The sequence below is a fragment of the Rattus rattus genome, chromosome 10, assembly GCF_011064425.1.
Source record: "Rattus rattus isolate New Zealand chromosome 10, Rrattus_CSIRO_v1, whole genome shotgun sequence".
NCBI classification, from domain to species: Eukaryota; Metazoa; Chordata; class Mammalia; order Rodentia; family Muridae; genus Rattus; species Rattus rattus.
The window spans coordinates 70,337,796-70,364,247 of NC_046163.1; the positions used below are offsets into that span (position 1 = coordinate 70,337,796).

At 48.5% G+C, this 26,452-nt stretch overlaps 1 protein-coding gene across 2 annotated transcripts in view; it reads left to right on the forward strand.

The window, feature by feature from the left end:
• Positions 1 to 26,452, forward strand: part of Kcnh1 (potassium voltage-gated channel subfamily H member 1) — a 298,193-nt gene that overhangs the window by 127,380 nt on the left and 144,361 nt on the right. For both annotated transcript variants that reach the window (XM_032915372.1, XM_032915373.1), the window contains exon 7: positions 10,211 to 10,640. In XM_032915372.1, coding sequence (XP_032771263.1) covers positions 10,211 to 10,640 — 430 coding nt within the window. The remainder of the gene's footprint in view (positions 1 to 10,210; positions 10,641 to 26,452) is intronic.

Sequence of the window (26,452 nt, forward strand, 5' to 3'; positions counted from 1 at the left end):
ATATCAGGCGTGAGCTCCCTGCATTACAGAAGCAAGCATGGAGGTCCCAGAGCGTTGGAAAAGCAGGACCCATTCAGTGACAGGAGTGTGAGTCACAGTAAGGCAGGAACTGGGGACAGTGACATTTAATTTTCATCCTGATGCTGTTGGGAGGCCTGGTGACTCCTCCCCACCATTCTTGCCCTCCGCCGCTCTGGTCTGCCACTTGCTCTGAGCTTCACCACTTGCTCCGTTATCTTGGGCATGCTGCTACTCAACCTTTATCTTCTCCCTTTAAAGTCTCTAGCCCAGGCTGTTGGTGCCAAACTCGTTATATAGCTGGGGGTGGTCTTGAACTTCTGATCCTCTTGCCTTTACCTTCCAAATGTTAGGATTACAGACATGGACCTCCACCATATCCAAGAAAAAAGTACTTACGTTGCACGAAACTTCTTAATGGTGTGTTTTGCGTGCTAGCACTTCATGTGATAAGCATGACCTCTTAACTTCCACGACTCCTCCAATGTTGGAACTACTGTGATTCTCATTTTACAAAGAAGGAAAATGAAGCTCAGAAAGGTTAAAGGAAGAGCCGGGATGTGCTCTGGGTTCCAACCCCGGCACTGTTCACATACTTTAATAGAAGGCATGTGGTGGTGCAGGCCTGTGTTAGAGGCTCCAAGGGCTGGGCAGGGATGGTGGTGGTGTTTGGGGAGCACTGATTTGAGGTGAAGACTGCGCTCTGAGGGACGGTGGTACAGGCCTGTGCAACAGGTGGACATCTGAAGGCCCTTGGGCCAACACTTAAAAATGGGCTCAACCGGGGCCTCATGGTGCAGTTACTCCAGCTGGTCTGGAGGTTGAGGCAGGAGGATTTCAAGCTCAAGGACTTCCTGTCCTATAGAGCATGTTCAACCCCCCCCCCAGCCCCACCTCTTGTCAAGCAACTTGGTAAGATGTTGTCTCAAGGTACAAAATAAAACAGGGCTGAGGACGAAGCCCAATGATTGAACCTTTACCTGTCAAGTGGGTAACTAGGTAAGGCCTTGCGTTTGTTGACTAGTACTAAAGTTCATCTTGAAATGGGTAAAGTGGTTAATTTGAGGTATATTTTACCACAGTAGAATCAGTACATTCTGGTTTCTTCTCATTTTCCACACATGGTAGGTTAAAGGGCAGCACATGAGAGTCAGGACCAGGGTTAGTGTCTGTCTGTTGTGTCTGTTCTGTCCCTAGAATGAGCCATTCGCACACTCTGTTCCCTCCTCTTTCTAGTGACCTCTGGGTCCTTGGCAGTCCTAGAACCCCTGAATCCTGGCGAGTGGAGATCTGGCAAGGCCGATGGTTTCTTTTAGCCACTGCTCTTTAGTGGTGATGCCTGCTGTTTGCTCATCTGCAGCCTTTGCAGCCCTCTGCTCTGCACAAATCCGGGGTTGCTTCTGAGCCTCACCAGGAAGACCCCTTAAGTCCCTGTGCTAGTTAGGGTTTCTATTGCTGCGGTGAAACACCATGACCAAAAGCAAGCAGGGGAGGAGAGGGTTTCTTTGGCTTACACTTCCACATTGTAATCCATCATTGAAGGGCGTTAGGACAGGAACTCAGACAGGACAGGAACCTGGAGGCAGGAATGGATGCAAAGACCATGAAGAGGTGCTGCTTACAGCCTTGCTCCCCATGGCTTGCTCAGCCTACCTTCTTATAGAACCCAGGACTACATCCGAGAGATGGCACCACTCACAGTCAGTTAAGAGCATGCCCTCAGGCTTGCCTACAGTCCGATCTTAAGGAGGCATTTTCTCAGGTGAGGCTCCCTCCTCGCAGATGACCTTAGCTGTGTCAAGATGACATGAGCTCTCCAGCACAGTCATTGTATAGCATAAGTGTATCATGACTTCAGAAGACACATGGATGACCCCGTTGTTTCCACCAACACTTGCTCTGGACAGTGCATATCAGCCTTCAAAGTGTCCTGTGGGACATTTTCTTGTGCCCTCGTGACTGTGCTGAGAGCCAGGTGAGACGTGACAGGTGGCACTTCCATTGCTAATCACTATGAACCTTACAAGCAACCAGGAACCCTTGGAAGACGAATGGATGTACCCTGCTACCTACAAACAATGGGATGTTATCCAGCGTTCCAAAGTAAGCTGTGAAGTCATGAAAAGACACAGGGAAACCCTGAGATTTGTTACTGAGGAATGAACTCAGCTGTCCATGTTACATGCTAGCTGATTCCAGGATAGGACATTCTGGAAAGGACAAAACCAGGGCAGTGGTAATAGAGCCATACCAAAGGTTGTGTATGGTTGAGGACAGAGAGCAGAGTTTTAGATGGTTGCCTGATTTGGACCGGTCTCTTCTCTGAGCAGCAGTGACCCCCATCTAGGGTCAGGTTGAAACTCTGGGGAGTCTTTGAGTGTTCTATAATAGCTACCCCTGAAAGCTAAATCTGACCCTACTGTCTCTTGGGCCTACTATATGCAGGGAAACCCAATCTACTGAGTGATGGCTGGTATCTGTACTTGACTACCGGAGACCTCAGAATTGTGTTTTTTCCAAAAACCTCTGAAAGGAGCTGCCATTTTTCTTCAGAATATTCCCGTGGAGACTTATACTCAGAGGTTAGAGGGCTGTAGACTGGAGCCCTGTATGTGTTGGTTCTTGCAGGGAATGAAGATGGTAGACTGGTTCTTACCCAGCATTCCCCTGTGATGATAAACTGGTTCTTACCCAGCATTCCCCTGTGATGGTAGACTGGTTCTTACCCAGCATTCCCCTGTGATGGTAGACTGGTTCTTACCCAGCATTCCCCTGTGATGATAAACTGGTTCTTACCCAGCATTCCCCTGTGATGGCAGAGTGATTCTTACCCAGCATTTCCAAGCTGTAGGAGGAGGAATGACCTCTGAGATCCTGAGGGGCATCAATGAAGATTACTCAACATTAAAACCAAGAATGAAAAATCAGAAGAAACCTTGGGTACTGAGAGCCCCTGTTGTCCCTTGCCTTTCTGGAGCCTTCCTGGAGTAGGCCTGTCCTATGGAGGCCTTTCCCTGGGGGACAAGCTCCATCTAAGGCTGGCATCTTGTCTAGTGTTTTTCTTCTTTCACCCTGAGACTGCTGGGAAATTCTAGTTTCTTGGAGACCATTGCTTGAGAAGATTGATAGCCAAGGAGGGGACACAGTGTCTCTCTAGAGTGTCTTCTTTGCTGCCAGGATGGTTCCATCAGCTTTGCAGCTACACCCTCACAGACTCAGCCCAGGGGCTCAGGCTGCTGGCCTCCACTTGGCAGTACCACACTCCTGCCTTACATTCCAGGGACCCATTCACCCATCTAAACCAGCGGCTGGGATCCTTCCCTTGACTGTCCATCCCCCAGGGAACCTGTGCCACGAATTCCTGATGTTGGCAGGAGGCCACCTGATTGGGGGCTCTGGTCTTTCTGTCTGCACCTTGATCTTTGGTCAGGATGAGACTGACTGGAGTGGCTTGTGTTCAGACAGGGCACGTGTGAGATTTTTGGATCTAAAGAGGCCATGTGGGGAATGGTCTATGCCTAACAGCAGGACTTTTTTTTTTTTTTTTTTTTTTTTTGTATATAAAGAGCTCAGTGATAAGGGACCAGTGTTCTCCTCTGGTCACAGTCCTGGGGACATCTTAGGAAACTCACTTGGCTTTTCCCCCACACCAGACTCTGACCTGTGTGATCCCCGAGATTTAAATCAAATTAGTCCAAAGCAAACCAAAGCTGTAGCTAGCGCTGCCGTAGAGTCCAGGCTTCAGGGCACACTGTGGCCGCACTGCTTCCTCTGAGCTGAGGGAGAGAAAACGTTCTAGGGCACTTGGATTCGTCTCTCTTTTGTGGAAGAAGAAAACTGAATTTAGTATTCCGAGCGATGGAGGGACATGTTACTTGATAAAACCAGAATTTCTGTCCTCCTTTTTCTTTTCTTTTTGGTCAACAACCGAGAGTTTATTTCCGGTATCTCCAGAAGAGGAATCTTGATGGTGTAAATTCATGAGGGAGCACACAGTTTGCTTAATGCCTCTGAGTAAGCACAGGGGACGTCCGCAGTCTTTGCACTGGTTTCTAATCTTCCTCCAATGACTGTTTTCTACAGAGACGGATGTGCCTTTTGGGCGACATTAGTGGATTAAAGAAATGAAGGGTGCAGGCAGTCCCAGTTTTGGTTAAAAAGCTCCCATTGGGCTTGGTAACTGCATCCTTTCCCCAAGTATGGCCAGCTGACCTGCTACATGAGCTAGGAGTAATCCCCTGTGTGCACAGCCTTGTGCCTCCTGCTGACTCCACCACAGGAGTCAAAATACAGATTGCACCCCATGCAGCTTAAGTTCTGTTTGCTCTGGGCTTGTCCTCAGGCTGTGTGAGGGCAGGGGATGAGGGTGTCCTGTTTGCCTATCATTTCTCAGTTCGGGATGTGTCGTCTTCTCCCAGGTTTCAGGAAATAACCACCGGATTGAATTAAACGTGGCTGAAGTACAATGTTGAAATGAGTAAGGGGAGGCAGATTAAATTTCAGCTTCAGAGAGCAACTTCCAATGAAACCTGGTAAAACCAATTTACCCCATTATCAGCAGAAAGGGCTCTGAGTTCTCAGGGTATGGGACATTCTTAAAGTCATTTTTTAAAAGACAACACACACACAGGCAGTTGTTGTTAATAAAGTAGTAAATCTTCGTAAAGCCTGCATTTGGCAGCCTTCCCCAGAGGAGAGCCAGTGGTAGCTGGTGTATGTGGTTCATGCTTGCTTATAGCACGTGTGTGGTCTTCGGTCCTTGGCTGTGTTACAGCGTTCGTGCCCCATATCCGGCAACTTGGGAGGTAGAGGCAGGAGGAGGATCAGGAGTTCGTATCACCAATGACTACATACTGAGTTCAAGGCCAGTCTCTGTTACATGGGATGGGAATAAGAGGGTTGGGGAGAGGGAGACCTCTAGTGGAAATGTTGTGTGTGTATGTAATTATAAATACAGGCGCACACACACACACACACACACACACACACACACACACACACAGATGGGTCGTGTCAAACTGACTTACATGGTCACAGAGGCTGAGCAGGACCACAGTGGTGGCTGCTTGTGAAGCTGGTATATGGCTTCATCTAAGAGGTCAGAAGCCTGAGAGACCCACGATATAACCCCAACTCCCTCACCTTGAAACCAAAGGCCTGAGGGACCTCACCCATGGCCCCAAGTGCAAATTTGAGTCAAAGGTTAAAGATCATTGGTCCAAGCCTTAAAGTGGCATCAGACAGCACACCGGCTTGGGAGGGAGTTGCTAGAGGGAAGGAAGTCTCCTTCCTTTCTTCCTGTTTGATTTTTTATTCATTCGGGTGCTTGGTCCTTTGGCTGGCGATTCCCAGAGTCTGAGCAGGTCTCTGTCACTCAGTCCTCTGGCCCACACGCCTATCTTCTCTGTCACATCAGACACACCCAGATGGATACTTCGCACATCCTCAATCTCTCAACGTGACCCCCCGGCACCAGCTACCATCTCAATCCTTTTGGCTACCCTAGGTTCTGTATTACTGCAGTGTAGGTCTCCACTCAGTTACGCCACAGAGTGTCTGTGAGGCGCTGGGACTCTGAAGGGAGGAGATTGAAGGTGGCGTCTGTGCGTCTCTTAATTAAAAACTCTAGGAGGGTAAAGATCTGGGTCTGGTTCGTCACTAGTTCGTCTCCAGTGCTTGAATTAGGAGTAGGAACCCTTTAAGTGTTTGTTAAGCTTGGTGTGGTACAGACCTCTCACCCTATCTATTTGGGGCACTGAGCAGAAAGATTCCAAGTTGGATGCTTCTCTGACCTGCAGAATAAGTTCAAGGCCAGCCTGGACAGCGTGGTGAGATTCCATCTCAAGACAGAAGTGAAAGGAAGCTGAGGTGTGGGGCACTAACGGCACCACCCTGCTCAGTCTGAAGCTCCTCCCATCCCTCAAACCTGTTTGAAGAATGATTGAAATGCCATTTGTGGGGCCTGGAGGAAGACACAGTCGCCTGGGGGAGGCAGTAGTTATTGTTTTGAGTGCTAAGTCACTCTTGTTTGGAAAGATGCAAATGTGGAACTTAGAATTCGCTGTTTTTAACCTCAGAGTGTGAGGGAAAATAACAGAGAAAACCGGTGCTGATAGAAAGCTGGGTGAGCAGGTGCCGGGCAGACACAGTCCATCGATGCAAGCTTAGACCTCACCACATGAAGGTGTGGAAGCATGAGATGGAAAAGGATGCAGGCCAAGGGGTCTCTGTGCGATGAGGGTAGAAGATGATAACAAAAATGATGTTTCTAATTTGCCATGGCTACCACCGTGTTCCCAAGCAGATATGGGAGTCTGGTGGAACTATCTGGAAAGAAAAAAGGCATTTCAATAGTGCGCTGTGACTTTAGTGTCTCTATCTCTGACAGAAAAAAAAAATTATAGAAGAGACAATTGGTGGGTCTAGTTAGATGAGAAGCCAGAGGGTTAGAGAGGTGGCTCAGTGGGTAAGAGAGATGGATGCACAAACATAAGGCCCCGAGTTCAAATCCCAGTGCTCACATGGAGAACACGAGGCGTGCATGACTGCACCCACCCGTAACCGGCCCAGGAGGATCACTGTTGCTTCCTGCCTGCTAGTCTTGCTCCAGCTTTAGTAAGAGACCTTGTCTCAATGGAGTAAAGCAGAGAGTGGTGAAAAAACAGGATACCTGATTCCCTCCTGTGGCCTCAGCAGGCACTACACATGTGTATAACATTCTCCTACACACACACACACACACACGCACACACACGCACACACACACACACACACACTCACATACACATACACTCACACCCACATCTAGATGAGAAGCTAGGGGCTAGAGAAATGGCTCAGTGGGCAAGAGAGATTGCGACACAAACAAGGCTCCAAGTTTGGATCCCAGCACTCACATGAAGAGTGCATACACACACACACACACACATTCTTGCACACACACACACACACACACACACACACATACACACGTACACATGAAGCCAGGGGTCTGGAGAGATGGTTCAGTGAGTAAAAGTTATTGCTGCACAAACAAAGCTCTGAGTTTAGAAGAGAGCACACACACACACTCATACACACACTCACACACATACACACATCTCTCTCACACACACACACTCTTTTTCTCACACACACACATACTCTCTCACACACACACATACACTCACTCACTCTCACATACTCTCTCTCTCTCTCTCTCTCACACACACACACACACACACTCACATACACATACACTCACACCCACATCTAGATGAGAAGCTAGGGGCTAGAGAAATGGCTCAGTGGGCAAGAGAGATTGCGACACAAACAAGGCTCCAAGTTTGGATCCCAGCACTCACATGAAGAGCACATACACACACACACACATTCTTGCACACACACACACACACACACACACACACACACACACATACACATGAAGCCAGGGGTCTGGAGAGATGGCTCAGTGAGTAAAAGTTATTGCTGCACAAACAAGGCTCTGAGTTTGGATCCTAACACTCACAGGAAGAGAGGGCACACACACACTCGTACACACACTCACACACATACACACACATCTGTCTCACACATACACTCTTTTTCTCACACACACACATACTCTCACACACACACACTCACTCACTCTCCCATACACTCTCTCTCTCTCTCTCTCTCTCACACACACACACACACACACACACACACACACACACACAAGGTGAGGTAAGACCAATCTAACAGATGGTTTGTTTGGGCTGCCCACTTAAGTAAATCCCGAAAACTTGCACACTGTAGACCGTCCATCTCAGTCCACATTCATCAGTGATATCACAGAGGATCCACAGAGATTTCCAGCCTCCCGTCAAGGATGAGCTCAGTAGCTTCCGTTCTTGCTGCTCTGTCCTTCTTGACCCACCTAGAAACTCCCAGCTCCTCCTAATGCCAAGATTCCATCAAGCACCCAGGAAACCCTTGCAAGGTGAGATAGTTTTACGCTGCAAGGAGTCTCTGGAGTAGCCTGGTTCCTTTGCATGTGGCTCTGACAGGTTTTGATGTACATAAATGAAAAGAAGTTTGGAGTGTTCTGTTTTGTTTATCCCATGAACTAAGCTACAGGAAAGTAGTGATGTGGGGGAGCCAAACTCATAATGCCAGGGTTCCAGCTGCTAATGTGATAAAAGAGAATTCGCACAGCCTCTGAGCAGTGGCATGCCGCTGCTGTGGAGAGAGACAGCAATGACGTTCCAGACCCTCCTTAAGAAAGGAGGAGAAAACCTCCCCTGACCTCAGACTCCACCTGAGCACATGCTGTGTGCTACACTTGCTGTGGTGTCTTAGATTCCGAAATGGGGGCTGACACCGTTCACCCCACTTGCTTCTAACATGCATGACAGGTGACTCCTATATTCAGGAAGATGTACTTCCTGGTGACGTTTTGGGAAGTGAGGACCTTATCACAGGAAGTTGTGTCTAGTGGTAATGGACACAGAGCGCTCTGGACTTGTGGAGAAGTTAGGGATGCGGTCTGACTTAGGGTCATCATGGAAGCCCCGTGGTGGCGTCAGTGACAAGCAGAAGGATGATCAGATTACCAGATGGTGAGTTATAGGTCAGGCCTACTGGGCTGAGAGGCCAGTCCGAGAAGGAGACATATATATCTACCTACCATGTGGCTGTGAGGAGGATAGCTAGAGGATAGCTTGGCCTCTGAGAGCTGGGTGGATGTATTGCGGTGGCCATTGTGATAGAAGAGGAAGGGGCAGGGCTGTGGAAGGTGCATGAGAAAGATGGTGTAGTCCCTGGTGGCCTGGAAGATGCCCATGGTGGAGGCAGAGGTGTGGGATGGTTAAAGGGAAGGGCCAAGGAGAGGCAAACTGCCTTTGGGGCCTTTCTGGGCAACCTAGTGTTGTTCTGAGCGGTATGTGAACCAGGAAAAATGAGAAGGCAGTTTTGCCCTGGAAAACACGCTTTTCTCTGAACTGGGACCTTCAGGAGGAGGTGGGACGTGGGTGGCTGCGTACATGGTGTTTGATTTCTGACTCATTCCAAAGACTCCTTTGCCTCCCAAAATAATCCCCTTCGTGGCAGCTGCAGATGCCGTTCACTCTAGCTGGAAGCTGGTTACCCTCTGTTAGGGTGCAGAGAGGGATCCCTGTGGAGAGAGATCTCCCCTTACCCTATCAGCTGGCTGCATCCAAGTGTGAGGGCTGTGCCCACTCTTCCTGTGTGGCAGGGCTGATCACAGCAGAGGGAGGAGGACACTGAGAACTCCATGCTGATAGACAAGAACCATCAGATCTGTTGCAGGTTCTGTGGCTTAGACACCTGTTTCTTTGTCCTGCTATTTATTTACTTCCTGGTACTGCAAGTCCAAGTTAGGTTTCCACACAAGGCGGTGTGTACCACAATGCTTGGCATCTCGAGTAACTTTAATTGCAAATGTCTTTTTTCTTAATAAAGTAATGATGATGACAGATATTGGGTAAATAGACATTTATAGCAATATAGGTAAAAATAGAACAAAAACAGCCTGTGGTTCCTGATTGCTTTGTGACACACACATATTTATTTGCTTATGTGCAATGTAGCGTGTTTACATAATTCATTGCCACATGAAATAAATATGCTATGATTCAAATATTTCATATTATGTAATATGAAATATTATACAACCCTCGAAAGTTTTCTTAAAATAACTAATGGTGTGGAAACATATAAATTTGTTGGTTTCGTGTGTAATAACTCTCCTTGCTTTGTTTAATTTTCAAGCAAGTCCTAAAACACCAAATAGAAATCTCTATTCTGTACACCTTGGAGTAGAGTTCTGATTTTGAAGGACTGGAGAGAAGGCTGATCAGTTAAGAGCTTTTATTGCTCTTATAGGGGATAAGGTCTGGTTCCCAGCATGCACTTGGCACCGCCTCTAACCCCAGTTCCAGGGGCCCTACACTGCCCTCTGGCTTCTGCAGTCACCAGGCAAGCACATGCTGCACATATGTAACTGCAGCTAGGACACTCGTACACATAACATTGAAATAAACAACATTCTTCCAAAAAGCACTCTTAATTTTGACTTTTTCAAAGGGTTGTATAATATTGCATGTCATGGAAGCATCCACGACGCTTAACCTAATGGCAATGGTGGGGCTGAGGGGCGGGGCCCTCCGCTTTGTTCTTTCTCTCTGATTCCGTGTCCATCCTGTTCTAGGGCATCAGCAGCCTGTTCAGTTCTCTGAAAGTCGTGCGGCTGCTCCGTCTCGGACGAGTGGCCCGCAAGCTGGACCATTATATCGAGTATGGAGCGGCGGTACTGGTCCTGCTGGTGTGCGTGTTCGGGCTGGCTGCCCACTGGATGGCCTGCATCTGGTACAGCATTGGGGACTATGAGATCTTTGACGAAGACACCAAGACCATCCGTAACAACAGCTGGCTCTACCAACTGGCACTGGACATCGGCACTCCATACCAGTTTAATGGGTCTGGTTCGGGGAAGTGGGAAGGCGGGCCAAGCAAGAACTCCGTGTACATTTCCTCGCTGTACTTCACCATGACAAGTCTCACCAGCGTGGGCTTTGGTAACATCGCCCCATCCACAGACATCGAGAAGATCTTCGCCGTAGCCATCATGATGATTGGCTGTGAGTATAGCGCTCAGGGTGGGACGGGACAGGACGATCAGGAACTCAAGGCCGTCTTGCCCTGACAGCCAGGCCTACTGCAGACTGAAGGTGGTGCAGGGTTACTCTACTAGTAGGATCAAGGGGTGACCGCTTGGAATGACCAACAGACATGTCTTCTCCCAAAGGCTAGCTAGGTTTTCCTGGTTTTTAAATCCGCTCATGCTGGTTGAAGAACAAATTTAAGAAGTGTGAAGAGGACTGGGGATGTAGCTCAGTTGGTAAAGTGCTTGCCTAACATGCAGATAGCCCTGGGTTCTATCCCCAGCTCCGTACAAACTGGGTGTGGTGGATCATGTGGTGATCTCAGTACTCAGGGAGCCCAAGGTCATCGTTAGCTAGATAGTAAGTTCTAGGCCAGCCTGGGTCCATGAGATGCCTTTAATAGAAAAAGAGAGGCGGGGAGAGGGAAGAAGAGAGGAAGAGAGGAAGAGAGGAGGTAGAGACAACTATTACTTTTTGGTGCCTTCACAAGTCTGCTTTCTATGTGTATCCGGACATCTGGATACTGATTTTTTACAAAGTTTGAAAGACTGTTTCATATACAGTTTGCTAAGAGTACTGAGCTGCAGGGGTCTTCCCATGTCCAGTTGAGTCTTAGAGCACTGAGCGTAGTGTTTCGATTGCACAGTGAAACGGTCACAGCAGAGACAGACAACCCTCTTCTCCGCGGCCTTCCTCACCTTGTTCCCAATGAGATACTTACGTGAGTGCTCGGCAGGCATCTGACGGTGATGTGATGGGTGTTGGTTTAAACATAGGTTAGATCCGTGTAGTCCAGCCTGGTGTAAGAACTAAGACTGTCTGCCAGAGGAGCTCAGGGCAGCTTGGTCATCCTGTCAGCTGCGTGTTAGAGCGAACGCACTGCTGAAGTTCTGTGTTTTATGAAGTATTCTGTTCCAGTTACTTTTCAGGCTTTCCTAAGGGAAAAGTTATTTTTCTAGGAGAACTCTCTGAATCATCACTTTCTTCTTTCCATGTTTTTCCTTCCTTGACCCCTTCACCCTGGTTTCCTTTTGGAAGGCCAGTTCTTGCTATGTAGCCCAGGATGACCTGTTACTCACTCTATGCTAGGCCAGCTTCAAACTCCTGCCAGCCCTCTTGATTCAGCCTACCTGAGTGCTATGACTTTAGAGATTATAGATCTGAGATATGATCATTCCCAACTGAGATGAATATTTTTCTGTCTGCCTCTTGGTAGAGAAATGCCCATGCTCGATACATAACATTCTACTAGCAACACACACACACACACACACACACACACACACACACACACACACACACACACACAGGGACAGACAGAGAGACAGAGACAGAGAGACAGAGACAGAGAGAAAGACAGAGAGAAACAGAGAGACAGAGAGACAGAGACAGACAGAGAGAAACAGAGAGACAGAGACAGACAGAGAGACAGAGAGACAGAGACAGAGACAGTAAGAGACAGAAAGAGACAGAGAGAGACAGAGAGTGAGAGACAGAGACAGCAAGAGACAGAAAGAGACACAGAGACAGAGATACAGAGATAAAGAGAGAGAAATAGAGTAATGAGATACTGTTCCTGCACTGAATATCTCCCTAGTTCTTGAGGCAAGGGCTGAAGCCCAAGCCATTTTACCACTGACAACTGTGCAGTTGTTGCTGTAGAAGAGTCCAGAAAGTGCCTTTGGCTGATGTCACTGACCTCCCTTCATCCCAGGAAACCTCAGTAGGGAGGGTCCCAGCCTGAACCTCAGTGGTTTGTGTTCATGCCGCCACGGCATCCATTGTACTTTGTTGGTACTTCATGGGACAGGTCACTCTCAGGAAGCATCTGATCACGCAGGGCTTCTCCTCAAGGTGACATTGGCAAATGACTTGTTGAACAACCTGGAGAAGCCTGAGGCTTCAGGTAGGCACTGTGCCTACTTGTTGAGAGTTTCCAGCTCTGGGGTCATCTTTGTTACCCCACATTGTCATACAGTGTGTTTGCCACCCCCTTCTTGTAGCTCCCTCCTCCTGCCTGACACCGGCAGATTCCTGCATTTTAGGGGATGCGTCTAGAGGGGTAATTGATTCTTAGAACTGGGTGCTGCAGGAGCTGGTGCTTTTGCTCCTTATTTTAAAATGGGTTTTAATAGAGATGATTGCCTGGCCATGGGAAGCCATGAGAAGGATCTGTGGGTGGCTAATTGCTTCAGTTTAATTAGAACTTGGGGTGCTTTCTCATGTCTCAGGCAAGGATTTAAGAGCTTTTCTCTTCTAGAAGGGTTTTAGCTTCAACTTCACTGCTTTCTAGTCAGGGCTTGCAACTTAAAAACAAAACAAAACTTCAGTTCTGGGGCTTGAATTTAGCACCTTTCACATGCTTTCACCTTTCATTGCTTTCACCTTTCACCTTTCACCTTTCATATCCACCCCCACCACTTAGCCATTTCTACCCTTCTTTCAGAATTTTTATAGGTGTATAATAATCAAATGGATATACTATGCATATGGCCAGACTTCCCTTCTGGGGAGATGAACTCCAGATTATACCCATCACTGGGACTTTGCTAAGAGTGTGCAGCTAGAAATGGACCCATTTCATCATCTCCAAAGGCTTTCAGGGCTTCTTGTAGCTTCTCAGCCCAAAAGGAATGCAATGAAGGCAAGCGTTTCTCTTTTCCCAAACTATTCTCCCTTGAGAGCGTTATTTCCTAGTCTCCGGGAGGCCTCGTCATTTCCACGACTTGCATGATTCCATCTTCTTGGAGTCCCAGTAACTGAAGAGTAACGCTCAGGCCGGTTCCTTTGTGTGGTGAAGCATGTGGACTGTCGGGCGAGTGCTCCTGTTTAGCTCTCTGCAGAGCTCTTGTGAATGCAGACGCTATGCTGACCACACCCTCATGGTCTGCAGCTTACTCTGCCTGTTATTCGGTAAGGAAAGGTGGGCTCAGAGAAGTTTCCTCACCTTCTCAAGAATGTGGGGCTGGAGGGCAGGATGGAGAAGGTTTGACAGTCTGTCACCTGTGAGGATAATGGAGCCATACTCTTGGTGTGGGCCACCTGCACAGATTCCCCATGCTCGGTCACTGACAGGTGCAAAATCCCTTCTGTAACCTGAGCAGGCTGCCCGTGCCTGTTGTGGAAATCCTTGTTTGTTCTTTAATTTAAGAACACAGTTATGCTCCAGACTCAGGACTAACTGTTTTCCAGCAACTTGTCACTTTTGGTTACTGCTGTGACATATGTCTGACAAATTCTTGTGTTAACGAGAAAGGCTTTGCACCATGGGTAATGCTGGTAGTCAGCCCTGCAAACCCACTTCCAGAACCACCTTCCTTGAGGATGTCTGTCGGTGTTATGTTGATGGCTTTCCCCCTTGCTCTCTCTGTGCACATGTGTGTACTCTTGTGCTCCTTCTGTACCATTCCTGGGATAAGACTTATACCAGGACTTAGAGATCTAGCAGCAAGAGCCTGGGCGTATCCTGGGCACTCTGTGCTGCCTCTCTCCCAGGCTACCTGACAATCCTTACAGTGAGGAACAAGACTCAAGTTTTTTCCCCCTTTGTGTTCAGTTTTTCATGTCATAGGGTGCATTTCCCAGCTCTCCGATGTGTTAGCTGTCCTATCGGTGATGTGTGCTGTCTGTGGCTTCTGGTGTCAGCTCTGAATGCCTCATTACAACTTGCTTATTCCCTAGAGGATGCCAGGAAACAGGGAAAAAGCATTTGCAAGCTAGTCTGCTTTCCTCCGGTCAAACAGAATATCCCAGTAGGAGCACGTGAACACCGATGCTGTCTTCAGTGGGCTGGCTTTAGATCTAAGTTGTAGCCAGCCCTTGCCCTGGCTTCCCTGTCAGCACAAGCCAGTGACAGGAGCCTAGAGTTGGAGTTCTTACTGTGGCTGATGCATACTGCAGCATTTTGAGGGATCCCTAAGGAAGGAAGATGTGTATGGCCACAGTGATTTATCTCAGCCTTAGGTTGGGTCCCGGTCCTGCCTTGGATGGCTCTCAGGGAGGATTTGATGGTGAAGAGGCAGTTGCCGTTTTCTAAATATGTTCTTGTACTTTTCCGTTTCTCCCATAATGTCACTACTGTCAGTCTGTCAGTTTAAGTAAGTGGCACTCACCCTCCCTGTCTGGTGATGGCAGGAGATCCAGGCAGCACACTCCAACTCTAGATACCACTCAGGCCCGTGCAGCCTCCTGTGTCTGTGAGTCACGCCTGTCTTCCCAGTCTGCCCCAGCTCATCCCCTTCAAACCCTGGCTGGGCTCCGGTGCTCAGGGACTTTTGTGAACATCTGGAGCCCTCTGTAGACCCTTCTCTCAGTCTCCTGCTGGACCTGAGTCTGTCTAGATGAATCAGTGCTTTTCAATGTTCCCCAAGGCTTGGCACTTCCATACAGCAGTGAGCCCACTCAAGGTGGGCTGCTTTATATCACTTTCTGGTTTTTCTAAAATAATATGGTCACAACTCTCAGTAAGAACTTAGAGGTAGGAGGGAGAGTATCTTAGTCAGGGTTTCTATTCCCGCACAAAACATCATGACCAAAAAGCAAGTTGAGGAGGAAAGGGTTTATTCAGCTTACACTTCCACATTGCTGTTCATCACCAAAGGAAGTCAGGACTGGAACTCAAGCAGGTCAGGAAGCAGGAGCTGATGCAGAGGCCACGGAGGGATGTTACTTACTGGCTTGCTTCCCCTGGTTTGCTCCACTTGCTCTCTTACAGAACCCAAGACCACCAGCCCAGGGACAGCACCACCACAATGGGCTGGGTCCTCCCCCACTTGATCACTAGTTGAGAAAATGTCTTACAGCTGGGTTTCATGAAGGCATTTCCTCAACAAAGGCTCCTTTCTCTGTGATAATTCCAGCTTGTGTCAAGTTGACACACAAAACCAGCCAGTACAGAGAGGAAAGATACTCTTAGATGACTTTAATTAACCATAGACTCTCAGTAAATATGGACTTGTTCATTCTGAACAGTTAAAGCTTTGGGTAGGGGTCTTCAATTCTATTAAGAAAGTTTATTACTTATGGCACACTGATGCTGCTATTGGGTAGAGTCCCAGAGCATGTTTCTTAAAAGTCCAGACTTCACCTGGCTTCCTCACAGACACCAAGAGACCAGCTTCTTTTCCATGTCCATGTGTCACATCTGTGTTGGGATCCCATGTGACTCTTTGAGCTTCAACCATATTTCCCTCCCTGCTAGAAAACAGGAAGAGGGAGATGGAAAAGGCCAGCCATGCGCCTCTCTTTTGAGAACAAGACTCGGAACTTATGCATATTCATTTTCTTCATATCCCATTGGCTGGGATTTGATAACCTAGCCAACGTGTAGCTGCAAGGGAGTCTGAGAAATGTAGTCTTACCTCAATCATTGGTTTGAGGGGGAAAGCAAAATTTTGAGTTTTGCTGGGGAGAGGGGCTCTGATTCAAGTGTGAGCTCTGCTCTGTGGTTTGGTTGCACAGTTTTGGTGAGAGTGAAGGGTTGCCCTTGGCTCTGCCTCCACCGGATGGCAGGAACATGGCATGATGAAATGTGACGGCCGTGTGAAGAAGGCGAGAGTTTTCCCTCCGGAGGCCAAGACTCTCAGTGTCATTAGCCAAGGCTGCCTCTTCCTCTTCCCACTTAATTTTGTGTTTCCTGTTCTTAGAGAAAATAAAAGCAGTAAATTGCCGCTCTGTCTGAGGCGCTCGGGATGCTATTTAATTTCATTTTTGGTTTATGTTTATTTTGGGAAGTGGGGCAGTGCTCAGAATTCTCCGGGAGAAATAAGCGCTCATTTATCATTTATTCTTAGATGTCTTTTCTAGCCAGGGAATGAGCTGCTTTTTCTCGGGAACTCGATTTACCCCCACCCATCACCCACAGCCCTGGGCATCTCCACTTGTGGCATAGCCTGGAACGACCACCTGCCCCTCTCTTCCTTTGTTCTTCTCTTAGAGAACACAAGCACCACTCTCTCCCACCCTGTCCCCACCACACTGGCTGTGCTCTTTAGGGCCAGGGGTGCTTTCAGAGTGCTTATTTGCTTTCACACCGGACCTGTCTCTGAACATGCTCCTGACCATCTCGGTATCTTTCTCATTTTGCTGTGGATTTTGTTCAGCTCCAGGAAGACTCTTGGTTTCTAGAGGGCAGGACCTGTGTGGCTCTCTGTGCTCCCTCTTCTCCTCTTTGCTGGAGTTGGGGAAAGAGTGTCAGATCCAACCAGGTCTGGCTGCCAGAAGAATGGAATGGCATATAGGGACTGCGCAGAGGTCCCACTAGGTGCCAGCAGCAGGAGCTCTTCCCGATCCCCTGTCTTGTAGCTCATTGAGGAATTCAAATGATGATGCCCCCTGCCTCATTAGTCCTTTGGGTGTGGTCTTATGTAAGAGAATTTGAAATTGCCTTGCCTGCAGTGTATAGTCCTAAAAACAGGTCCTTAAATGTAAGCATCCCTGGCTGTGAGTTTTCTAGATAGAAACGAACCTCCTTCAGGAAACAAACTGGCCAGAAGTTAAGGGAAGGTGTTGGTGTGATTGGAGAGGCCTCCCCGATATCACTGCCCAGGCTTGACTGGCAGCATCCTGATTGAGCAAGACAAAGGACTGTTGCCGTAGTAATAAAAGATAGGCGAGACAGGTTCCCTCGCTCACCGATCCACACTGGGCCCCTGGTACTCTCGGACCCAGGCAGTCGCTCCCTGGCATTAGTTCTGGTACTGTAGGGCTATAAAGAACTAACATTAGTTTATCTCAGTGGCGGCTGGCTTCAGTGAGGCACCACGCCACATTAGACTAGCTGTCTTCTGGCCCCAGCGGTCTCTCCACTCGCATTGGCCAGCCCTGGCCAGCCGGGAACTCTCTGGTTCCGGCCACCCACCCGGTAAAATCAAGACTCAACAAACTGTAACCCAACAATCAGATTTATATGTTAAATACTCAATCCACAATACATCCACAGATTAAACTCACTGACAATTAATAAAGATAGAAACTGCCCACCTAGACAAGATAAAATTGACCCAGACCACCCTGCATCAGAATCTTCTTCATCTTGAATTTTCTTGCTCCTCTTCCTCCTCCCTCCTTCCTAAACTTTTCCCCGCCTACCCTTCCTTCTCATCCAATGATAGGCTACGCCTTATCCTGGACCCGCCTTGCTGCATAATGACTTCATCCTATCCATGATCAAGAGCGATAGGAGCTCCCAAGAGAGGGGGCAAGAACACGGAGCACCCAGTGTAGCTATGCACCCCTCAAGCACGTCTCTTTCCTCTTCGGCGCACTTGAAATAATTGCCCCAGGGCACAGCTTCGGAGGAGGCTCAACTGAATTTTGATCCTAGTTTCACCTGACAACAAAGTCTTTCTCTTTGTGTTGTTGCTTCCCTGACTGATTGTTTGGGATACAGCAAGGGAAAACATCCTTTGTGTTGTGTGTGTTGAGGGTATGCAGAATTAAGAGCTGGGGAGCTATGAGGGACAGCAGAGATGCTTTCTTGCAAGATATTTTTCTGGTTTGGGCTTATAATTATAATTAAAATGATCTGATTGCATGTATTGTGGGAGGACATTGGCCTTGATTGTAGCTGGTTGCTGCACTATGAAAAGAACTTACAGCAAACACTAGATATTAGGAAACTTGGATGGAATGAAAGCTAATGGAAGGATTCTCTTTGGCCTTACAGATGGGCACTGTTGTGTTTTCTTAAAAAAGATAGAGAAGCCAGGAGTATGCCTGTTGTAAATTTGGTAAGGTGTGAGGTAAGGCCCACACTGAGGCATCCCTTTCCCCTGAGGGACCAGCCACATGATGGCATAGTATAGAATAGAGTTTATTCAGGCATGGGGAGGGGAGTTAAGAGAAAGGCAGAGAGAGGGGGTTGGGGGAGGTAGAGGAGTAGAGGCCAGCCATGAGCATGTGGGGAGAAAGCGGTGAGGGGAATGGAGAGAGATGGGGATCAGGAGCAAAAGGAGAGCAAGAGCAAGAGGGCAAGGGAGAGAGGGAGGGGCAAACAGCCCCTTTGATAGTGAGTCAGGCACACCTGGCTGTTGCCAGGTAACTGTGGGGTGGAGCCTACACTAAACACTAACAGGCACATTATCTGAGAAACTACCTTATTTTTTTTTAAATGCAATTTATCCTGAGATTGGAGTGGTAATATTGTTAGAATTCATTATTTAGCTTCCAGTGTGCTTCTGTGCCTGTCTCCTTTGAAGCTCGTAGCATCTTGTGGAGAAGATAATGCTGCCTCTTTTTATGGCTAAGGAGACAATGGTGTTGCTTGCCATAGGTCACACAGCTAGCAAGAAGGGAGATGGGCTCAGCAGTCCTGGGCAGTGGTGTGCTCCCTGTCTCTGAGTGCCATGGCAACCATTGGTTCTGGTAACTGCAGATGGTGCTGGTGGGCCAGCGGCTGATGCCTTCATGGATCTGATCATTTCAAAGCACAGGCGATGGGTGTCGGTGGGTCAAGGGTGGTGACAGCCCCCTTTCCACCTGCAGCAGAGGATTTGACAAATGTCATTTCACACCTCCAGCTGCTGTATGTCAAGTATTTATCATAGTTAGCAACGGATAGACTGACACATACGGGAGAAATCATACTGAGGAGAAAGGAGTTTTTTTCTTCTCTTTAAAACTGGTGAAAAATAACGGTCCACTAGAGAATGTTTCTGTAGACTCAGGAGTCATCATTTTCCCACTAGTCTAGGCGACCTCCCCAGTTCCCAACAAGAATGAGATGGCTCGAGAGAAGGCAGCCACCATCCATTCCCTGTTTTCCTCTAAGCAGCAAGGAGAAAGCACTGGTGATCTGAGATGAGTTCTTGCCTCCTGGTTAGTCCCTCAGACCCTGTCCTGTGGTAGGCCCATGTTTGTGATCCACTTCTGTGTGCCAAGAGACCGGGGTTGCAACCCTTACCACAAGGCTGGTGTGCTGTGTGTTTTAAGCAGGCAGACTTCTGCCCTGAAGTCTTCTACTTAGACGGTGTCTGGGCTTCAGGAGAAGGTGTGTGTCTGGGCTGGGCCTTTGACTTGGAGGACTCCTGTGGTTTATGTGGATTGTATAATTTAGTCTCAGAACAAAGATTCCACAGCCCCATCTGTCCCTCAGCTCATTCACAGACTGCCCACATCTCTGGGACAGTCCTCATTAGAGGAGACTGACTGGACAAGAGAGCCTTCTGAAAGCCACCTGCAGTGCCCACAAAGCCAGCCAAGCTGCATACATGCTGATGGAGGGTCAGAAGCCATGTTCTAAAGCCACAGAGCTTAGAAAAACCTGAGGATCGAATCAGACAGTCGTGGAAAGCAGATCCTGGCTCTGTTCTGCTACTTGGTAGGATGAAACCCTTGTATTCCCAAGCCTGCTTCTTCATCTGGAACTGCTGCAAACAGAATGGCAGTGATAAGCCTAGGCTGATCCCTTCTAGAACTTGTGTTTCTGCCTGGTGCCCCAGCAGGAGCCAGGGCTTATGCATGTCAGTGGTACTCTCTCTTCTTTACTGTGTCTGTTGATTTTAGTCAGTTGACATTTCTACCAGGGACTTTGGTGGGTGTCTTAGTTAGAGTTTTACTGCTGTGAACAGAAACGGTGACCAAGGCAAGTCTTATGAAGAGCAACATTTAAGAAGGCTGGCTTACAGGTTCAGTCCATTATCATCAAGGCGAGAACATGGCAGCATCCAGGCAGGCATGGTGCAGAGATGCTGAGAGTTGTACATCTTCAGAGTTCTGAAGGCTGCTAGAAGAATATTGACTTCCAGGCAGCTAGGATGAGGGTCTTAAAGCCCACACTCACAGTGACACACCTACTCCAACAGGGACACACTTCTAATAGTATTACTTCCTGGGCATGTAGAAACCATCACAGTGCTGTCAGCTAACGGTTTAAAGGTAAGGAGGAGACGTGCTAGAAAAGGTAGTGATGGGAATGTGGATTGCCCACCTTTTGTGTGAGAAGAGCTTAAAGGATGTTTATGTGGGGGATTCAATACAAGAGAATCTTCTGGTGAGGAGTGGACCAGGTAGGCACTGAGTGGACCAGTTCCAGGAATTCTCTGCTGACCTGACTCTGCAGTGTCTCAGGACCTTTTCCTTTCTTACCTGTCTTCACTGTGGTCCTTCATGCACATGAGAAAGGGGTGATGCTAGCTCTTATCAGAGGCCTAGCTCTGAGTTATAGCTATGCAGTGACAAAGACAAACACTGACTCAAGAAAACCAGGCAAAGAGTGGGGGCTGGAGAGAGCCCAAGAGGAAGGGCAATAGGCTTTAGGGGAAGGCAAGCATGCAGGGAGTTACCTTGAGCTTTGCAGAGCATAGAGCTAACCTGGGCCAGGCTAACCCTTTATTTGTGCTAAAGGAAAGGATGGGGAGAGGATCACAGAGACCTTGAATGGGGGTGGCAGAGCCAAAGCAAGGAAAGGGAACCCCCCCTTTCTGATTAGAACTGGCATTAATGGCAGCCCACACCCCTGACTTAGACAGCCCAGGTTTCCCACGGGTGAAATGGAATTACCCATTGGAGAAACTAAGGCACACTCCGAGGAGTCCCACAGACCAGCCCAGATGTGTAAGTTAGCAGAGAAGACAGTGCTGCAGAGGGGCACCGTGGCAGAGCTGCTGGGCAGAAACTGCCCACCAGGCCAGCATGGATAGTCAGAGGCAGGAACAGAGGAAAGGCCAGGTGGAAGCCACAGGCTTTTCCTGGCTGGCTTTGGAGTCTGTCCCTCCCTCACGGGAAGCTCAGGTGTTTAATTACACCAAACTGTGATCACAAGCAAACACCAGAGGGCTTGGCTGGAACCCAAGAGTTTAGCAAGTGGAAGAGAGGCAGGGTTTCAGAGCACAGGGCTTTGTGAATGGGGCTCAGCGTCGGTTCAGTGGTCCTTGCTTTCCTTTCTGCCCTCCCTCCTTCCCACGAATCAAAGCCTTTCTGTGCGCCAGGCACTTAGACATGGTGTGAGGACACACGGACAGCCACTCCTAGTGATGATGGACCAGAGCTGCCGTGGTGGTGTGGGCACTCACTAGCTTCAGGTTTATTTTGGATGCTGTCCTATCAACTATGTTCCCAGGATTCCCTTCTGCCATTGGCTTTTGGAACCAACCCCACAATGTGACATTTATCCAAATGTGACTCTCCCAGCCTTAACAATATTCATCTGGGAACACAGACATGAGCAGGGATGTAGTAAACAGCACAAAAATTCAAGTTTTCCTTTCTGTCATGTGCAGCAAGATTACTAGAATTCAACTCATATAAATTTTTAATTAAAATTTGTTTCAAGTGTATATGGGTACGTGTGTGTGGGTGAACATGTGTGTATGCATGTATGTGAGTTCCCGTGCATTGGCATGTGTATGGGTTCATATGCATAGGCATGTATGTACGTGTACATATGTAGGCATGTGTGTGTATGATTGTATGTGGCTACACATGCATGGGCATGTGGGTGGGTGTACATGTGTGGGTATGTGTGTGGATATACATGTGTGGGCATGTGTGTATGCATGTGTGGGCATGTGTGTGGGTGTACATGTGTGGGCATGTGTGTGGGTGCACATGTGTGTATGCATGTGTGTGGGTGCAAATATGTGTATGCATGTATGTGGGTGCATATGTATGGGCATGTGTGTATGCATGTGTGGGGTGCACACGTATGTTGGTGCACATGCATGTAGAGGTTCCAGGTTGATGCTGGGATTCATTTCCAACTGTTCTGCAACCATATGCACAGAGGCAGGGTCTCTCAATCTACCCAGAACTCACCAACAGGTTAGTATAACTAGCCAGCTTTCTTTGGTGGATCTTCTGTCTTTCTGTTCCAACATTAGAATTGCAAGATGGCCACCATACCTGTCCAGCATGTCCATGGGTTTTGGGGATGAACCCTGATCCTCAGTTTTGCACAGCAAGCTCTCTCCAGCTCAATTTTTAATTAAAAATATATAATCAGCTTACAAAATCATAAAAATACAGCCATGAGTTTCTATATAATATCCATCACACACATACAGTGTGTTACTTATCTCTTTATTTATATATTTACTTATTTGCAGTACTAGGGAGTGAATACCTTTCACATCCTAGGTAAATGTTCTACCACTGACTCATCCCTAGCACAGTGTGCAATGCTTAAGTTAAACTGAAGCTCCTCGGGCATTCATATGTTCATATCGAGAACCTTCCAGTCCTCTCACCTTTCGGTGTGTATCAGAACCTTCCGGTCCTCTCACCTTTCGGTGTGTATCCATTCTTGTCACTCGTGGTATAGCTCAGAGCTCCTGCCTCCCATCTGTGTCCAACCTCTCCGCTCCCCTTCTCCCTCTCTCCCTGGCTTCTGGAACCACAATTCTGGCCTTTATTTCTGGGAGAGCTACTCTTTTAGCTTCCAAATATGTGTGAGAACATGTGGTGTTTATCTTCCAGTGCCTGGCATATTTCACTCCACACAATGGCCTCCAGTTCCACCCGGGTTATTGCAAATAATAAGGAGGATGAAGCGTTTTATCTGGGGGGAGGGGGGAGGGCTTGCTACTGACTTTTTGTTAACCCGGGGTCCCCAGCACTGCCCATTGTTTCTGTGGGGGGTATTGTGGGAAGCTGTGCATATGTGTGTGCTGAGGGTGGGGGACAGGAACACGCATGCATTTGTGCACAAGTGTATGTGGAGGCCAGAGGCTGGCATCAGGTTATCATGACCTTACCTTGATTGTTTCTAGAGGGGTGTGTGTGTGTGTTGGTGAGACAAGGTCCATCACTGAGCTTGGAGGAGCTCGCCAATTGGCTGGACTGACTGGCCTGTCTCTTCCTCTCTAGAACTGGGGTACAGGCACATACTGCCACACCTCTAGCTTTATGCTGGGAGTTTGAACTCAGGTCTGGTGTTTGTTTGGTAAGTGCTTTGTTTGAGCCCTTGCTGCAGCCCAAAGCAGCCTATTCTCTCGCCGGGTCGCCTCTCCTTTCCATCCCTGGCTATTCCTTCAACACACTACTTCGTGGTTCCTTGGCTGTAATGTGATTCTGTCATGGTGGGTGGATCTGATGTTCTGTATCACCCACAGTGATGGGGAAGCATCCTGAGCTGTCCTGCTGAACTCTGGTTCTGGTCAGGGTCCCACGGTGTTGCCAGTGTTTGACTGTTCCTCACTGAGGATTTCTTCCATCCCAGTCTCTTCCGAGACCCTGCTTCAGTTGGGGCTGCAAGGCTCTGTGTTCCCTCTTCTCACAGGAGCTCAGTTATGGCAGCGTTCCTAGACAGGCTTGCTCTCTTCCATTCATGGAAGGCTGTGTGTCTGCCTTCCCTTGAACTGGCCTTTGGACTCAACTCCATGATCCCAGTAGACCAAGCCCTTGCCCAGTGGCCACAGCCTCATAGCTGTTAAGGAGGAGAGACTTACTCACCCTGTAGAGGTGTAACTGGGATGTGGCCATTACCCCACATCCCACTCAGCAGAGCGGTTTCAGCGTCTCTCATTAAATATACTCCAACTTTTTACCTGCACAGGCTTAGATGTGAATTTACCTTTATGACTCTGGACTGTCTGTGAGGCACGGTCACAGGCATTTCCTCCCAAGGTCTAGGTATTGAATCCACCCTTGGGTGATCACCTCCCTAGCCTCAGTCAGCACTGAAGCTACATGCAGGTGGCCCCTTATTTAATCCCATCACACATCGGCTGAGGCACAGCTACCCGACCCCATCTTCCTCTCTGACCCACTTCAGAAGCTGTCAGGAGGGGAGAGGCATCACTGTGTCCATCCTTGAGAGAACTAGGGTGGACGTGTGAATGGAGTACCTGTGTGCACTACTTTTTAAATTTACGCTCTGTGTGCATCATTCCCATGTAATAAAGGATTTATAAGAAACAGTTCTGGAAACCTTTTCATTTTTCTGGAGCATGTCTGGAAGCCAGGGTTGTCATGATTATGGAGTTATGTTGTACCCTTCTCTCCAGTGGGTGCTCCTGGGAGTCAGAGGGTACTGACTAAACCTGGAGGTAGCCATGCTACAAGATGGTATCTAACTCCATAGCAGCCGCCATCCCTTCTCTGGACACTGCGCTGTCTGCCATGATGCTCTGGGAGCCAGGCATGGCTCCTGCTCACCTTGTTTTGCAAGGACAGCAGGCCAAGGAGGCCTGACTGTTTATAATCCCTGGACTCAGAGGCCCAGCTCTTACAGGCTACATCTACACGTAGAGCCAGGGCCTCCATCTCTGGGAGAGCAGCTTGCCACTGTGGCAGCTACCTTCTTGCTCCCTTAACCCTCGTCTGGAACCTGCAGTGATGCTGGAAACCCCGAGAGGGGAGGTGGGCAGTGCACAGCTGATGTGAGGGAGCTGCAGGCTTACCCTGGACAAGTGGGTTTGATTTAGGGAGCATCATTTGAGGTCCCTTTGCTGACACACTGCTCAGAGCAAGCAAAGTGTCTTTCACACAAGTGAGAGTGAGGCTCAAATCCATCAACTGATTTCCCTTCTGTGACAACCCTTCCAGCAGATGAGAGCCCATGCCCTGGTCTTCCCTTCCCCTTGGAACCCTACAGACCTGCCTTTGAGAACCCTGCAGGGAACAATAAGGCTGACAATTCTACCTCAGCCTGGCATCATTGAGATGAAAGACCTGGTGCTCACACAGACCTGTCCTGCTCAAACCAGACTGAACAGCCAGTGCTGGCAGTGGTTGCCTCTGCTCATAGGACTGGGGCTGCGTGCATCTAGAGGTGTCTGCATCCATTCCAATCATGCTTATATAATGTTTAATGTTTAACTGCCAGCTCAGTAGTCCCCAGGCATTTGGCTTTTATATTTAGACAGACAGGTTAATGACATTGTTGATGTTAAGAGCTCATATGTATTGGTAGCTGTGGTGGTTTAAATATGCTTGGCCCACTATTGGAGCTATTTGGAGCTGTGGCCTTATTGGAATAGATGTGTCATTGCGGGCATGGGCTTTAAGACCCTCATCCTAGCTGCCTGGAAGCCAGTCTTCTCCTGGAGGCTTTCAGATGAAGATGTAGAACTCTCAGCTCCTCCTGCACCATGGCTGCCTAGATGCTGCCATGTTCCCACCTTGATGATAGTGGACTGAACCTCTGAACCTGTAAGCCAACCCCAATTAAATGTCCTTATAAGAGATGGTGTCATGGTGTCTGTTCTCATCAGTAAAGCCCAAACTAAGACAGTAACTTCCTAACGATACCATTAACTCATACTAACTCCATCATCACAGCTCTGCAAGGTGGACTGGCCATTACAGCCATATCACAAATAAGAAAACCAAGGTATAGGAAGGCTGTGGTCAACTGCCTCAAATCCCGCAGGAGATGGAAGGGCAGGGATTCAAATCTCTAACTGCGTGTACTCATTGGCTGACTACATGCAGTAGTCTACCCGAGGTCCAGATTCCTCTCAGGCTGGTGTTCTTCCTCCTGACTGAAAGAGGTCGGTGTTCTGTGGGGCGTCAGGAGAGAAAGTGAGGTGGGCAGGCCCTGATGAAAGTGGGCTGGCGAGATGGTGTCCTCTTCTTATGTCCTCCTTGCTATTCTTTCTCTGTGTGGCTTTGGAAAGTTCCCTAGCCAGAAACCACCTTCTGATCAACAGAGTCTATCTACCTCTACAAGCTGTAGGTGATGGTGGCCGCCTGCAGGCTGGCTGTGAAGTCCTTGGTTGGGACCCTGGAGGCAGAGTCCCTGACTGGCTGACACTGCAGTTGGGGATCACCCTGATTACTCTTCCTCCTCCTCTCTGTCCCCTCACTTGGAGATTAGATGTGGGCACTGCCTGATGAGAACTGTCTAT